Raw genomic sequence first — 18429 nt, forward strand, 5'->3', positions numbered from 1 at the left:
TTATAATATATAATGTACATTACTGGTTATTTTAAATGTGTGTGTGTGTGTGTGTGTGTGTGTGTGTGTGTGCATTCATGGGAGTAACTGAGTCTATATCAGTGATAAAGTTGTAAGGGGGAGTTGTATTCTGTTCATGTCATAAACAGCTGGAGTTTCTCCATGTGTGTGCTTTTATAGACATGCCTCTTTATTGGTATGTATTTTATTGTACAATAAAATACAATTGTGTGTTTGTGTGTATATATATATATATATATATATATATATATATATATATATATATATATATATATATATATATATATATATATAACCCCAGCCATTATGGTTGCACAAGCCAGTGCACTCTTAGTGCTGGTCCCAAGCCCGGATAAATAGGGAGGGTTGCGTTAGGAAGGGCATCCAGCGTAAAACGTGCCAAACCGAACATGCGGATCATGAATAAGAATTTCATACCGGATCGGTCGAGGCCCGGGTTACCAATGACCGCCACAGGTATCGTTAGCCAACAGGTACAGGTGGAAATTTGGCTACCGTTGGCCGAAGGAGGAGAAGGAGAGGAGGAAAACGTCTACAGAGACGGCAGGGACATGAGAAGTGTAGGAGAGTGGAGGTTAGAGTGGGCACCTTAAATTTTGGTGCAATGACTGTTAAAGAGAGAGAAGTAGCTGCTATGATGGAGAGGAGAAAGGTAGACATGTGTGTCATCAGTGCTTATGCTCCACAAGTGGGCTGTGAGATGGAGGAGAAAGAAAAATTCTGGAGTGAGTTAAATGAAGTGGTAGATGGTGTACCTAGGAATGAAAGATTGGTTATTTGGGCAGACTTTAATGGGCATGTAGGTGAAGAGAACAGAGGTGATGAGGAGGTGATGGGTAGGTATGGTCTTGAGAGGAATGTGGAAGGGCAGATGGTGAAAGATTTTGCTAAAAGGAAAGGATGGAAATGGCAGTGGTGAACACTTAGTTTAAGAAGAAGGAGGATCATAGGGTGACGTATAAGAGTGGAGGAAGGTGCACACAGGTGGACTATGTTCTATGTAGGAGATGCAACCTGAAGGAGATTGGAGACTGTAAGGTGTTGGCAGGGGACAGTGTAGCTAGACACTGAAGAGGGATGTGTCGAAAACAAAGGAAAAGGCATATGAGGAGCGGTATGAGAAGTTGGACACTAAATAAGAAGAAAAGGATTTGTACTAATTTACCAGGCAGAAGGACTGAGCTGGGAAGGATGTGCTGCAAATTAGAGCAATAAAGGATGGAGATGGAAATGTGTTGACTAGTGAGCGGAGTGTGTTAAGAAGATGGAGGGGGTATTTTGAGCAGCTGATGAACGAGGAAAATGAGAGAGAGAGAAGGTTGGATGGTGTGGAGATGGTGAAGCAGGAAGTGAGAGCAGTAATTTAGAGGATGAAGAGTGGAAAGGCAGTTGGACTAGATGACATACCGGTAGAAGCATGGAGGAAGGGCAGTGGAGGAGTGCGTTTGCAGGGAGAAGAGGTGGAGAAGGTGGAGGAGTTTAGGTACCTGGGGTCATCAGTGCAAAGTATTGTAGAGTGTGTTAGAGAAGTGAAGAAAAGAGTGCAGGCAGGGTGGAGTGGGTGGAGAAGAGTGATAGCAGGAGTGATTTGTGATAGAAGAGTATCTGCAAGAGTGAAAGAGAAAGTTTATAGCACTGTGGTGAGACCTGCGATGTTGTATGGTTTAGAGACAGTGGCATTGAGTAAAAGACAGGAGGTGGAGCTGGAGGTAGCAGAGCTGAAGATGTTGAGGTTTTTGTTGGGAGTGACGACGATGGACAGGGTTAGAAATTAGTTTATTAGAGGGGCAGAGCATGTAGGGCGTTTTGAAGACAAGGTGAAGGAGGCGAGATTGAGATGGTTTGGACATGTGCAGAGGAGGGACATGGGGTATATCGGTAGAAGAATGCTGAGGATGGAGCCACCAGGAAGGAGGAAAAGAGAAGACCAAAGAGGAGGTTTATGGATGTGGTGAGGGAAGACATGCAGGTAGTTGGTTTGAAAGAGGTAGATGTAGAGGACAGGGGGGTATGGAGACGGATGATCCGCTAATGGGAGAAGCTGAAAAAAGAAGAAGAATTATAAAAATAGCACCATCATAAATGAGACATTTAAATACAATAAAAGAAACAGAATATGGTAATAGATCATAATATGAACCCAGGATCATGTAAGATGTGTCTGAATAGTTCACACGAGTCTCAATTAATGTCAAGATAGAAAGTTTACATTTTTATTTCATTTTAGTCTATAAGGCATTTTGAACGGTGTGAGCCTTTAACACAAAGAAATGTGAGAGTTAGTTAATGCTTGAACAACAGACAACATTCTATTAAAAAGTAAAGTTGTTCAGTAACAACAAGTATAAAATGTCACAACCTTGGGGTGAGAATTTCTTTATTACAGTAACTACTATGGATCACCTTCATGAAAACAAACTTTATATCACAGTAGTAAAGAAGGGTAGGGTGTGTACGCCAATCTAGATGGCATAAAACATTTAATACACACAGAAGCATATATTTACAAGTGCCTGTAGCACAAAGGTCAGTCTGTGGCCAGACTATATTATTGTGATATGATGAGTAAACTTGACCAGGTACATTACATACTTATTAGGTTTGAATGTCGAATATCAAACTATTAACATATTTGCACATATTAACATAACTAGTTATAGAATAAGTTAAAAATAAATATTTATTACTTGTTTAAGTTAATGCAACCTCTCCCCATGTTGGTTTAACATGAACAACCCAAAGATTCATGAAATTATTGAGCAACTCAATAATTATGAGGATATATTTAGTCTGTAATTAATATCAACAGTCTACTACAGTGGCTTAGGACTGCAGTTTGCATGAATAGTTCTGCATTTAGTGCCCATTATTAAACAGTACACCTCAACAATGATGAACCTTAATGAATGGACATTCAGTGCCACCCAGATGAGGATGGGCTTTTTAAATTTGGTTCCTTTCAAGATTTCTAACTCATACCATCTCAGGGAGTTTTTCCTTACCTCAGGCACCACTGGCGTGCTTATAAGGGATAAATGTACAATTATATACAAATAAATTAAAATATTATAGGCACCAACATATACATTTTCATTTTATACCATTTATCTTAGTAAAACTGTTTGGGATGATATCCATTGTTAAAAGTGCTAGACAAGTAAAACTGCATTGAATTGAAGAAGTTAAACATGTGACAAATTTGCCTATACAATAACAATAAAACAACAACAATAAAACTATTCTAAAAACAGGAAAACTGGATTTTTTGTTTTTGTTTTCATGTTTAAGAATTATATTAAATCTATCTATCTATCTATCTATCTATCTATCTATCTATCTATCTATCTATCTATCTATCTATCTATCTATCTATCTATCTGTCTGTCTGTCTGTCTGTCTGTCTGTCTGTCTGTCTGTCTGTCTGTCTGTCTGTCTGTCTGTCTGTCTGTCTGTCTGTCTGTCTATTTTAAAAATAAAATAAAACAAGCATTTAAATCTAAAATCCAACATAACTGGATTTTTTTTGTAAATGCTTACATGTTCAAGAAGCTTAATCATTCCACCACCATTTATTTATTATTTATACTTAACTATATTATACTGTTTACATGCTGTTTTTTTGGCACCTCTCGACTGCTGCTACTGCTGTTTTTTTGCACTGCATTGTGTTTGTTTACATATACTCTTGGTTTATAGTCTTTATAGTTCTCTTTGCACAGTGCTGTATATTCAGAGTATACAGTAGGTTTACTGGTTGGTGCTATCTTGTGTTATGTGTATTGTTCCACACTGTCTTGTGTTGTCTGTCTGTCTGCACTGTTTGCACTAGGTTGCACTCTATGCACTTTGTTATGTACCTTCATGTTGTGTGTTGTAGATCTATGTTGTTCAGTGTAACACCAGGGTTCTGGAGGAACGTTGTCTTGTTTTTACTGTGTATTGTGTACCACTGTGTATATTAGAAATTACAATATAAGCCTCTTGACTTGAAGTACATTTATTTATTTATTTATTTAAAAGTCTAACATAACAGGATGTTTTGTAAATGTTTGCATGTTTAAGAAGTAAGCTAAGGAGTAAATTCATGTATTTATTTAAGGCACTATTTATTTATTGTTTGTTTATTTATCTATTTTATTTATCAAGTGCCTTTTTTTTAGGGCAATTAAATCTAAAGTCCAAAATAACAGGATCATTCTGGTAATTGCTTATATGTTTAAGAAGTGAAGTTAGTTATTCATTTATCTATTTATTATTTTATGCATTATATCTAAACAGTATTTAAAAAAACTTTTTTGGTAAATATTTGCATTTACATTTCACAGCCATTTGTAAATTTATTTAAAAACGCACTTCAATCTAAAGTTCAAAATATCAGGATATAGTTTTTGTTTTGTTTTCATTTATATTTTAAAGATGACCCACTTGTTTGAGAAGTTTGTTTTATTTGTTTATTTATTTGTATATTTGTTATAAAAAAATATCTAAAAGCCCAACATGTCCTACAATAATGATGTCACGCAGGGGGCGTGGCCTGTTGTCTAGACGGCCACAATAACGGGCACCTGGAAATCTCAGGACTCTCTCTCTCTCTCTCTCTCTCTCTCTCTCTCTCTCTCTCTCTCTCTCTCTCTCTCTCTCTCTCTCCTGTAAAGAGTTAATCTTGTCTCGGGTGTTTGCTCGTCGTCAGTTTGCTAAACTCTACGTCCGAACCCCCCCCCCGTGTGGGTCTGAGGAGAGTCTGTTCACGGGTCGGTAAAGAGCCTCCTTCTCTGATGCGCGAGAGCGAAACTTTCCCACAAAGCCTCGCGGACTTCCGACAGGGAGAGAGACAGAGAAAGAGGCGCTCGCGCTGCGAATATCATTCTGCGCAAACGCACGCGCTCAGCTCGCGCTCCAGCAGCAGCCGTTACAGCGTTCCTCTTTTAAAAAAAAGCGGCAGGAACAGCGACCGGTTGTTTTTATTTAGTTCAACCTAAAGCAATAATGCCTTTTATATCAACGTTATATTAAAATTTGAGACTTTTACTCACACGGTTTCTCAAATTTAATTAACTGGGGAAGGATTTAAAAAAGAAACATACCATTTCTGTCAAAGATGAACAGCCAAATGGAAAACGAGACTAGCGAGTACAGCAACGGCTCCGAGGAAGAGGTGAGTTCATTAATGGTGCCACAATCGTTTTTTTTAAACGTGTCTTACTTGTATGAATAACACGTGAGAAAAGTAAAACATGATACAATAAACAGGTTAAACTCCTAGCCTTAGCACAAGTGTATATTGAGTGATCGAGAAAACCCGTTTTTTGGAAAACTGAACTCCAGCCGGAATGCTGGTTTATGATTGGTTGTGCATCCTGTCAATCATTTTCACACGTACTGTACTGTACTGTAGCGTCTTGAACTCGAGACGAGTCCCAGATTATGCACTATTTTGTACCATATATTAATCGAATTAATGTGTTTGCAGTGGAAATTCCAAGATTGAACCGAAAAACATGGTGTGAAATGTTAGACACTTGTTTCATCTTTGATTATGTAGCAGAGCAAGGGAAGGGGACAGATTAGATTAGATTAGATTAGATTAGATTAGATTAGATTAGATTAGATTCAACTTTATTGTTATTGCACATGTTAAAATACAAGGCAATCAAACAAATACAGCATCAAACCAGAAGTTCATTGGTAGCAAAAATATTTATGTATGTACAGGTTGGTAAGCTATTATTATAAGCTATTATTAGTGTTGCAAAATTCCTTGAATATTTTATTCTGGAAATTTGCAATGGGAAGTAAGGGGGAAATATGGGAATAAACAGAAATCTATGGGAATAAACAGAGAATTTACAAAATTGCAGGTTAGCCTGTTTTAGGAAACTTGAATGTAGTTGAAAAAATAATAATCTTGGTTAAAACAACCAGATTTAATGCAACTTTAGATTAATTTCTACCCTTCACATTCCTCAATCACATGCACACAGCACACTTAATGCAGGGCTAAGGCCATGCCCCCAACATGCTCATAAATATAAACATTTTGACGTGTTATGTTAGGAAAGAATGCATCTTTCCTTACATAACACGTCAAAATGTTTATATTTATGTTTGTATATGAAACAGTTTGTATACATTGTATACAAATTTCGAATTATTTCCTATGACGTCCCCAGATGAAGTTCCCATAGAAATTTTCCTGGAAGTTTTCGAAACTTTGCAACCCTATCTATGATATATGATAGTTATAAAGAAATAATGATGAATGTATGAATAATATGCTGTGAATAATATAAATATAAATAAACAGTACAGAGAAAGAGGGTTATATGCAATGAGTACAGTGGTCATGGATACAGTGTTTATGAAAAGGTTATAAACATATGTTCAAAATTATATGGAGAGCACATAAAGAGGAGGCTATTACATACAGTATGTGCAGTGGTTATAATTGCAGTTGCAATCTTGATACCAGGTGCTGATAGTGACATGCATTGAGGTGAAGGGTGGGTGAGACAATGGACAGACATCCAGATTTACACATACATACATTTATATATATATATATATATATATATATATATATATATATATATATATATATATATATATATATATATATATATATATATATGTATATAAAACACCAAAGAGATTAAATTATTAAATTCTCAAAAAGTTTTTTGTATTTATGTTTTGGTTGTTATGCAATCAGCAGGTCCTCAATCTGTTTTTTCATTAAAAAATGTTATTTGTATAGCACTTTTCACCCTCGACATTGTCTCAAAGCAGATCGATGGAGATAAAGCAGTAATAAAAGAATGTATAAGTTCCTTAATATTGCAAGTTTGTCCCTAATGAGCAAGCCAATGGCATGAGGGGGAAAACTCGTCATTGTGGCTGGAGTAAATGGGTGTCTCTAATGGTCCTTTTAAAAAAAACATTTATTGCAGTTTACCTAAATATTTAAATATCTTGTACACAGATTTGTGAAACCAGTTCCCTAGACTATGGAAAGAGTTGCAATGCAAATAAAAGGTCTACATAAAGTATATTGGTTATATTTTTGAAATTGTCACTGGCACATGCTTATTCCCTGCTCAGTTTATTTTAATGGGATTGCACAGTACAGGCATCACAGGCTTTGTTTAAAAAATATATAAGTTCACATTTTATTTACATGTATTTTTTATTGGAATATAACAGGTGAAGCACTGCCTCTCCTGAATGCACATCTCTGGGTGCTGCTGCTTGGGTCGCATGATTTGCTTGCATAGATTATTAATTCTGACAGGCTTTGCAATCATGTTGAGAATAAAAGTTATCATTGACATAATCATTGACATAAAACTGAATACATAAGTTTCAGTTGAATTTGTATTCTGCTAAATAAAGCAGTGTTGCATTATGTGCATTGGGCATAGTAAAACAACTTTAGTGTTCCCTATGAGACACAACACACTACACACTGTACAGCATATGCAGTGCAGCAACTGCATATTAGCTGAGGGATATGTAAGATGGTTGGTCTCCTACCCTATCCCAAAAAGAGTATAGTACTTCATTTAGGACACAACTATGATGATGTGATGTTGACTGATAAGTGCTTAATTGTTAGACAACACATTTAATCTAATGCACTTTTAAACTAGTGTTTGTAAATATCATTTCCACCCTGATACTACTTCATGGTATGCCCATGTTTCCCACAGTACAAACTACACTGACATCCTGTTTCCTGTAGTAGCTGAATACCAAACAATTCCCAGTAGAAATGGTAGCACACTTATGTAGGCTTATGTGATGCTGTAATTTAAAAAAACTCTCAAAAGGTTTTTTCTTGCAAAATTGCACTTGTGAATTCAAATAATAAAACAAACAAACAACATAGAATAAACAATACGGAATTGCATGTGAACTTGAACGACTCATGAGCGAAATTACAAACAATAAAGAAGTACAAAAATTAAGCCAAACGAATCCAAAAGTACTGTGAAACATGCAAGTCCATTACATGTGACATGCATAAAACCACTGGATGTGCTTGGATAGTATCCGTCTTTCATAAAAATCACAACGTGTTTTTGTTTAATTTAATAGAAAATAAGAACTTCTACTGAAATCTTTAAAATTCTGATATTATGTTTAACATTTTGTTTAAATGAACCTGGCTTTAATCAACGTACTTCATTCATGCAGTTTATATCAAAATAGAACAAATATACATTATGGTTTAGAGATAACATCAAATCTAAAACATTTTATTAGAATTGTGCAATATTTGGGATTTTCTTTTGCTTTTTTGTATTTCTTTGAAAACAAAACATTTTAATCTCATAACTTCATAACTGGTCAGCATAAAGACTTGTTGCTCTGGTAAAATTTCATTGAAATATTAAAATCTTAGTTTTGTTTTGGGCTTTTGGGTTCAGATAAGGTTACTCTGAGCATCTCCTGACATTCACATTTGAGGGATGGAGTTTTTCAATAAAACTATTAAACGTCATTAACTGATTAAGAACCGATTCATTTGTAAGAATCAGTGCATTTTCTTAGTCTAGACTTCTGAGTTTCAGTCAGAAATAACATAATATTCAAGAAAGCCAGGGTAAACTATATGATCTCTCTATATAGACAAAAGTTTGTTGACAACATTGGTTTGTGCTTTTTGAACAGCCCATTCTACATTCAGTTCCTATTTGCTGTTATAGGAGCCTCCACTCTACTGGGAAGATGTTCCACTAAATTTTGGAGAGTTGCTTTTGAAGATTTGGGCTCATTCAGCCACAAGGGCTTTAGTAAAGTCAGATACGCATGTAGAGATCCAATTTATTTAAAAGGTGTTCAGTAGGGTTGAGATCAGAGCTCTATAGCAGGCCATTCAACATTCTTCTACAAACCTATGTAAAACACATGTTCATGGAGCCGGCTCTTTGTACAGGTTAATGGTTAAATTCATGGTAAAGGTACTGAAAGCTTCAAAAGAGCTAACATTAATTTTGAATCTGATTGGTTTAATCTAAGAACTGCTTGAAAATTAAAAGGAATGACAGAGTTATATTAATGTCCATGATATTAAACAGCACGGACACGTAATCATCAACATTAACACAGATTTAAAAAGCATGTTTATTTTATCCATTGTTGATGTGAGGACATTTATTTTCCTTTTATTTGACCTGTAAAATTGTAACAGCCATGGAGCTATGCTGAGCTAACCATGCGGTGTGTCACATGTTATTCCTAACATACCACAGCAATTTGGGAGCCTTTGACATTCCTTAATTAACGATGCACCAAACATATTGCGTCGTATAAAATCCACAGGACAAGTTCATTCCTGTGATCACTCATTCTTTCACCAGCTTTGCTCTAACACTCTACTGAAAACAATTAAACTAAAAATGCATACTTTCTGTAAAACATTGGGAGTGTTAAAAAGCGCAGAGACCTAAGACTTATTCCATAAAAGTAACATAAACATCTCCTGGTGGAAAAAAACTACCCAAAATCTTCACAACGTCAAAGGATATAAATTATTTCTTTGTTAAACAGAACCCTTTTTTAAATAGTATTATATATTTGATAATGTGCTGCATCCACCAGAAAATCATCTATTAGCGTTAGAATCGGTACATTAATACAAACCCAGCATTTTATATTAAACCTGGGATTCATTTCAGAGATCAATTTTCAGAATACATTTTTGCAGTTATATAAAATCAGCCACACCTCCTAAGAAATCAGAAACTCAAATGGTTTGTGGTAAAACAGCAGCAGTGATCAGTGTTTAAGTCATGTGACATTGTGTCTGGTCAGCATCTTTGTTTTCTCTAATTATGTTTGTGTGTTAAGTTAACCGGAACTGGCTTATGGGTGCACTTTCTTGTTTGTTTGTTTGTTTCATAAGCAAGATTTTAAGGTTGCCTTAACAAGGTTAAAATCCACTTCTTGTTCTCATAGTTTCATAAGCCTATAATGTTTTTAAGTTTTGTTTGTAATTGTAACAGACTACTTGTTTTTTTACTGTCACATCGTTATCCCCTAAGCAAGAACTTTCGTCATCCCTGGCTCTTTCTTTCTTTTCTTTTCTTTGTTCTTTTTAAGAAACTCTATATACAGGGTGTCATTAATTTATTGCTCTTCTAACTAAACACGGCTGTTTCTTTAGGCCAGAGTGTTACATTTCCACTAAAAATCTTTTTTTAATGAGATGCCCACGATGACACTGTGATATGATAAAGATTATTCATAAAGATAAGCAGCTCGTGTTGCAATTCCTTAAAGTGCCGTTTTCTCAAAGAAGTCTAGGTCATGTGAGCGAAAAATGGTGGTCATGTGACAACAGTGACCTTTATCGAACTTTCTCACTGGAAAAATACGATCTCTGATGACAGGCAAGGAGAGAGGAAGCAGGAATGCCTTTCCCACTGTGCGATACTGTGTGTGGTTTTTTTTGGGGGTGGGGGGGACAAGAGAGAGCGACTTCCTGTACCCACTTCTTTTTATCCATTTTGTAAACTTTTTGGTATGCGCAACTCAGTATCCTTCTGTAAGTGTGCAAGTGTGTCTCCCTCGATGCAACTCTGCATGTCAGCAAAAGGCCAGATGCAAAGCTGCCTTTGTAATATGTGTGTGTACGTACTTCTGTCACGGTTTATTTTTAAAAGCTCTGGGGGATTTGTCATCTTATCTCGGCCATTTGTCCGACATTTCAAAAGACAAAAAAGCTTAGCGTCAGAAACGGCTGTCGGAGAACAAGTGTTTGTGTGTGTGTGTGTGTGTGTGTGTGTGTGTGTGTGTGTGTGTGTGTGTGTGTGTGAGAGAGAGAGAGAGAGAGAGAGAGAGAGAGAGAGAGAGAGAGAAACAGAGGGAGACAATCAGAGTCTGCTTTCACTCGTCTTATGGAGTAGAGGTAATCATTGATGATAAATTGTGATCAACATTTGAATGTGTCAAACCTTTTCGAATCACATTGTGGTTGAAATCTAGTGCCACTCCACGGCACGGTGTGCTCCTTCATATCTGTATCTAACAGCATAGTCTATCGTGTATTATTCCTTACATAACAGCAGCACTTACGGTAGTTCCAGCTGCAAAGTTTGCATTAATGCCATGGTTCCATTGTGTGCCATGTCATTGTGTTGCTATAGTAACAGCTTTTAAACAGGTGAACCAATTTACTAAAACAGGTTAAAAAAATGTGTAATCGTTTAGATTGTGAGGTTTTCTGTAAGAAAATGTGTATTAAAGAAGTGTCCAGTGTCAGAGCTTTCTCAGGTGTTCAACGTTGTTATATAAACAGATAAATAGTGCAAAATGTCGTTGTTTAAGTGACTGAAACTGTTGTAACTGGTGTGAAATAAGAGAATATGCTCCTCACATGCATTTAAGGGAAAATAATTAACTTTGGGGTGGTACAGTAATTACAAGAGCTGCCCTTGATGGTTTTTTATTATAATAAATTATAATGTCAGTGTTGGTAAATGCATACATTTATATATATATATATATATATATATATATATATATATATATATATATATATATATATATATATATATATATATATATATATATGTGCAATTAAGGTGCAATTAAGGTGCAATTAAGGTGCGATTAATCCTGAGTAAACTCATGACAATCATGCGATTAAATATTTTAGCATATTACAGCCCTTATATTATATATATATAAAATATGGTTTACATGGTTAGGAGAGGAAGATCTTGATTACCGTGCCATAGACCTTTGATAGCAACCCTACTGAACACGTCCCATTTCATGAAGATTGTGGACCTCAAAAAAACTAGATGCCGACTCCGCAAACCATCTGAAGACGTACCAGCGCCATTTGGATACCACTTCATGTAGAGTGTGGACATTGATCCTCTTTGAGTGATTAATGCAGTGCGCTTTTTTGTTGACCATTTTTTATTCATTTTATAAATAAAAAACAAATCAATATAACAGAGGCAAAATTAAAACCTTCATTGCAACACATTTATTTACAATGTCCTTTCCTGTACTTTTTGTCTTTTAAAGAGCAATACTAAATTGAAGTATTTTTTCTTCATTCAAGAGCAATACTAAATATACAATAGAAAAGGAGGCGGGTCTCTTAAAATAGTAATTTTTAGAAAAAATTACATTTTATTGCTGAAACTTCATACAAGAATATCTGTGAAAACTAAACCAATTTAGTGCAATTAATTACCACATTGTATCAAAATACAAATATTAAATTCAATTTCAAATGTCTTTAAAAAGGGTCAGTGTACTGAGTTTTCTTTATGTCTTCGTTTGCAATGATCCCAAACTTTAAAAACTTTCTGTCTCTTTCTTTGGGCTGAATCTTCTCCTCACCCCTCGCTGTTTTTTCCCCGTTCATCCATTTTTCATTCTGCAGCGTTTTCTGTGTTGTTTGAAAGTTTGTATCTGTCACACAGAATTGAGAGAAATAAAGCCGGAAATGCGAGTAATGAAGAAATAAAGTTTGAATTAGGCAAACTGTGGCGGGTATCAATGTGCAATTAAGGTGCGATTAATCCTGAGTAAACTCATGACAATCATGCGATTAAATATTTTAGCATATTACAGCCCTTATATTATATATATTTATAGGAATATATACACTATATTGTTAAGTATTGGCTCACCTGGTCAGAAGTACGTTATGTGATTTTTGAGCATTGCATTCCACAATTATTCCCAATTTGCTCTTATAATTCTCTTCACTCTTCTGGCAAGATGTTCCACTAGAATGTGGAGTGTGTTTATGGATATTTGTGTTCATTAACCACAAGGGTGTTAGTAAAGCCAGGTACTGATGTAGGTGAGAAGGCCTGGGGTGCAGTCAGTGTTCAAATTCATCCCAAAGGTATGAGAAGGGATGAGATCAGAGCTCTATAACAGGCCATTTAAGATCTTCCTCTCCAAAGCATGTAAACCAGATCTTCAAGGAGCTCACTTTGTGCACAGGAGCATCACCATGCTGGAACAGGTTTGGGTTCAAGGGAATGCAAAATTGTTATTATAGTGCATCTAAAGACATCCTGTACATTTGAGTGCCTCCAGTTTTGTGGTAACAGTTTGGAAAAGACCCACATAGAGCAGGAAAGGTCAGGTGACCCAATACTTTTGTCAATATAGTGTGTGTGTGTGTGTGTGTGTGTGTGTGTGTGTGTGTGTGTGTGTGTGTGTGTGTGTGTGTGTGTGTGTGTGTGTAAAAAAAAATAAATATTCACAGTATATATACAGTACATACCAAAAGTTTGGACACACCTGCTCATTCAAAGAGTTTTCTTTATTTTCATGACTATGAAAATTGTAGAGTCACACTTCTTCAAAGTAGCCATCTTTTGCTTAGATTACTGCTTTGCACACTCTTGGCATTCTCTTGATGCCTACTTTGAAGAACCTACAATATGACATATTTTTAGTTCACTTTTTTGTTATGTATATAATTCCACATGTGTTAATTCATAGTTTTGATGCCTTCAGTGTGACTCTACAATTTTCATAGTCATGAAAATAAAGAAAACTCTTTGAATGAGCAGGTGTGTCCAAACTTTTGGTCTGTACTGTATATATAATATATATAAACTTTTGGTCTGTACTGTATGTATATATATATATATATATATATATATATATATATATATATATATATATATATATATATATATATATATATATATATATATATATATATATATATATAAACTCCCTCCCACATTGTTCACTCACTGTGTTGTTTCCTGCTCAGAGTTTACTTGTTGATGCAAAGTTGGGCTTTTTTTCAGTGATATTTGATCAGCTGTTGATGTGCAGAATGAACCGAATTGTTTCCTATGAATTTATCAACATATCCAAGGAAAATATGTACTCAAGTTTTTTTTTTCTAGTTTTAATTGGCACAATGGCCTTTTTCATCATTTGTTTGTTTTTCAACTATTTTAGAAAACTGAGGTAAATATTATCACTGTGCAAAAACACTTGCACAGTGACTAAAAGTGTTGAACAAATCCAGATTTTCTTGCATTTTATAAACCAATGTCTTTTCATTGACTAAGTGTCTGAGTCCATTTATCATCTGTCTGTTTCTGTTTCTCCATGAGCCTCTCTGTCTTTTTTCTGGGTGTATGTTTATCTGTCTCTGTTTCTCTGTGACATTTGTCCCTGTGTGTTTCTTGTCTCTGTCTCTGTAAATTGTTTCTAATTCTCTACCTGTGTGTCTTTCTCCGTGAGTGTCAGGCTTTTTCTCTGAGTGTATCTTTCTAAGTGTGTGTCTCTCTTACTTTCTCTTCAAATGTCTGTCTTTCTAAGTGTGTTTCTCTCAGTTTTTCTGTGAGTGTCTGTTTTTCTCAGAGTGTGTCTGTTTGTGTTTTCTATTGTATACTCTTCTACCCCTCTTCTGAGAGTTGCTTCATCAGTGTAAACATCTGAGTACCACAATGTTGCTTAGGAAATAAACAGATTCTTATATAACATAATAAACATGTTGGTTTGTTATATTGGGAACAGTACGCTGCCATGTGTTACTTAATCACGCTTATTAGTGCAGGAGTAAAACTTTCCGAAATTCAGTATGAAACTAATGTTTTACTTTCTATCTTATCACAGTGTTTGCAGAATGTGTTTGTTTATGAACATTTATTAACAGCCTCTTCCCTTGTTATTATTTTACTACGCTTCCTCTCAGTGTGCGTTAACTCAATGAACTGAGCGAAATTAGTGAAGGTTTGATATGTCTAACATTCATTAGTTTGTGTGTGTGTGTGTGTGTGTGTGTGTGTGTGTGTGTGTGTGTGTGTGTGTGTGTGTTTAATCCTCTCCTCACTCTCAATCTGAGCATGTATGACCTCAACAAGGAAAAAACCCTTTTATGGTCATGAGTCATACAGGGAAGAGAGAGAAAAACAGAGAGAGAGAGAGAGAGAGAGAGAGAGAGAGAGAGAGAGAGAGAGAGAGAGAGAGAAGGATAGAAAGAGAGTGAGAGAAATAAGGCTTCTCAGCTGAGACAAGGAGTGATCAGGTGAGAAAAAGGGAGTGAGAGAAAGAGAAGGAGCAAGAGAGGGAGAACAAGATTAAAAATAAAAACAATTACATGTGACAATCCTTCTATACATTCTGCATTATTTGATGATGCATGCTCTGGAAACTTCCCCATGTTCTTCTAACATCCCAAATTCCCTAATGTGCTAGCTAGCTAGCTTTTTTTTGACGAGCTCACAGTTGTCAAACACACATATAAATGGTATATCAGTATCTAAACAAGTGTTTGACAGGTGTAGATTTCCAGACGTATTATTGAGATGTCAAGTAATGTTGCTACAGGAAATCTCAAGCAAAATTATAAATAATTGCATTATTTCTGCTTGACCTTTTCTGTAAGGCAAGTAGCAGTATAATCTCTGCACACGTGTGGATGCTGGTCGTAAAATTGGCTGACGTAAGAAATTAAGATCAGACTTACGTCTCGATTTTCCAAGCCAACTTATTTAACAGTAGCCAAATCTGTCGAAATGTATGCTAACAGTCTTGCTCATCAATAACATTAGGTAATTCAACACAGCTAGCAAATTTGACACTCAGGCTCAGCATCTAAAAATGAATCGAAATTTGGTTCATTTGTAAGTTCGATCCCAGACACTTGAAAACAGCATCACTCACTATGAAATTTTATGTTCTTGTGCATCATTAAACCCTTCTCTTATCATTTTCCATGTAATAAACATCTCTTGTGTTCACTAAAGTTGTGATTTCACAGCTGTTCAGCCAAGCGCTAAACCCCCTCCTGGAACTAACTGATAGATTCCCCGTCTCAAATTCAGATTGTGATTCAGAGATGAGACGATACATGCAAAAGCTTCTAATCTGGCCAGACTAATCAGAGCCTCCAGTTGCTAGGTTATCACTGTTTGTTTTGACATATAACTGGCAGCTGATCTCACTCAGGTCTCTGTTCAGATTGGCCACCGAGAGAATAGACTGAACAGACCCGTGCTCTTCAGTTCAACTAATTTATTTTAGAAAGAAAAATAAATATAAGATTCTTTCTTTCAGATTGTTTCTGATTTGATGAAATAAAAGTCTTAAATTTGTCTTTTTTTTTTTAACACTGTAATGTTGTGTATATTGAAAGCCAACTTGTGCTTGTCACATCTTTTGATGGAAAAAATGTCACCACATGGCTGCTTTTTTTCTTAAATAGTATTCCTCATTCAAGGATATTATAGGATATACAATATTGTATGTATGTACTTACATGTACTTTCTGTGTTGTACAGCTGATGCTTCCTGTAAAATTTGTAGATGCGTAGATTTGATGTCACATTAATAACATGATAAATTTCCCAAAAAACTTGTTTCAAACATTGAAATCATTGCATGAGTTCTTAAGATTTTTTTTGTCCTTCATTATAGCATACGCTAACGTACGCACGAGTTCTAAGCTAGTCTTATTCTGTAAAACGATCTGGTTTTTCCCCAAACCTCATATCTCTAATTACCAGCAATGTACCACACAAAATCGTTTATCTGACATAAATGGACATTTGCTGCAACCCAGATGAGGATGGTTTCCCTCTTGAGTCTGGTTCCTCTCAAGGTTCCTTCCTTATCTCAGGGAGTTTTTTCTAGCCACAGTTGCCACCGACTCGCTCATCAGGGACAAACTTACACGTATAAAGAACATATTCATTTTTTATCACAACACTATCTGTGTATAGCTGCTTTGAGACAATGTTCATTGTTAAAAGAACTATCAAATAAAAATGTATCGAATTGAATATCTATAACATCTACCTCATATGTATCGCACCTTAACTCTGCTATGCCTAATGTCTTTTTATTTATTTATGTTTAATGTTACTCTTGCTGTTTCATTGGCCCAAAGTAAGGGCATTTTGTTCTTTTGTATACTGTGTATGTGGAAGAATGACAATAAAGCTTGAGTTGAGTTGAGTTAAACACTTTTAGCCTTAGATTGGACATCAGTCAAGGCTCTTTGCTGGCATTCAGGTGGTGAAACAATCTCATTCTTGTTGTTCACCCACCTGGTTGTCTTTAAACTAAGACTAAAGACCTACCTAATCATCAAGCGCCTAAGATGGCATTTTATTTATATATTTAAAAAAAAATGGCTGGAATGCTAAAACCTTCGGTCAACGTTGTACTGTCTATACATTCTTTCACATACTGTATACATTATGGTGTGTTCAGGCAGCCTTTATGAGTTAAAGAAAGCAGTTTCTTGCTAAATGCTGTTAAATTGACTGCTCAAAAACCCAGAAACATCTCTGTGATAACAGTTCTCCATCTTCACTACACAGGTTAGGACTCTGTTTGTCAGCGGTTTGCCACTGGACATCAAGCCTCGTGAGCTTTACCTGCTGTTCAGGCCATTTAAGGTAACTTACACATTGTACCCTAGACACCAAGAATCCAAACCGAGTAGAGATGAAAATTCTTGAGGTACTTGAGGGAAAAGGGTTCAGCGTTCAGCAATCTTAGTCTCATGGCATATACAGTGTTCGCAAGTGTTTATGACTGTAGCAGTAAGTGAGAGTAAATGTTGTAACTTCAAAAGCTTAAAAAAATCAAAACAAAAATTTTAAGTGAACATTTTGATTTGCCTTTTGTGGCATATCTTTGGAAAATATTGCATGGCAATATAATAGTTATGCTCTTAAACAACTAGACACATTATTAAAGACTTAGGAAAAATGTATGAGTGCATTTATTTCAGTGCAACATAAAATGTAAATCATTCTATATTTAATCTATATAATATTATAGATTAGAATAATATATAGATTCTGGTTTATCTTTAGTTGTCATAGATCAAAGTTTATCTTTAGTTGTCTTTAAGTATGCATCTAGAAAAAAATATTACACTTTAACCGCTTATTTTTGTCTTAGGGATATGAAGGGTCGTTGATCAAACTTACATCAAAACAGGTAAGACACAGTGAGATGTAACTTGTCTCTTTATAAGAATCATAGTGTACATTTTTCTGCAAATTGTGTGTGAAATAAAACACATTAAGATCATATGTGTTTGGACCATATTGATGTCATGTGCTGGGAAGTGTTAGATAGTTTTATAATAGGTTACAATAGTTCGGTGCAATACACTAGTATAATGGCCCTTAAACAACTTGTACATTATAATGATAACTCTAATAAGAAGTGTTCTACCCGGCGCTAGGATTAAGGACACTGACTCAGACACAGCTGGCTTCAAACACAGTAAAAGCACAGCTGCCATTGGAAATGTACTGTTTGTTGTTATTTCACCAGAGCTGCATGTGTGTGCCCTGGTGTTGCTTGTCCCATTTTGTTTTGATTGACAAATTCCCACAAGGACCTAGAGAAAGTTTTATTTCT

At 35.5% G+C, this 18429-nt stretch overlaps 1 protein-coding gene across 2 annotated transcripts in view; it reads left to right on the forward strand.

Moving 5' to 3' along the window:
• Window positions 1-4560: 4560 nt before the first annotated feature.
• Window positions 4561-18429, forward strand: part of rbpms (RNA binding protein, mRNA processing factor) — a 31815-nt gene continuing 17946 nt past the window's right edge. For both annotated transcript variants that reach the window (XM_083532608.1, XM_083532609.1), the window contains exons 1-3: window positions 4561-5197; window positions 17373-17450; window positions 17962-18000. In XM_083532608.1, the coding sequence (XP_083388734.1) occupies window positions 5141-5197; window positions 17373-17450; window positions 17962-18000 (174 nt within the window). In that variant the 5' untranslated portion in view covers window positions 4561-5140. The remainder of the gene's footprint in view (window positions 5198-17372; window positions 17451-17961; window positions 18001-18429) is intronic.

The sequence above is a fragment of the Silurus aristotelis genome (assembly GCF_946808225.1).
Source record: "Silurus aristotelis genome assembly, chromosome: 27".
Classification (NCBI taxonomy): domain Eukaryota; kingdom Metazoa; phylum Chordata; class Actinopteri; order Siluriformes; family Siluridae; genus Silurus; species Silurus aristotelis.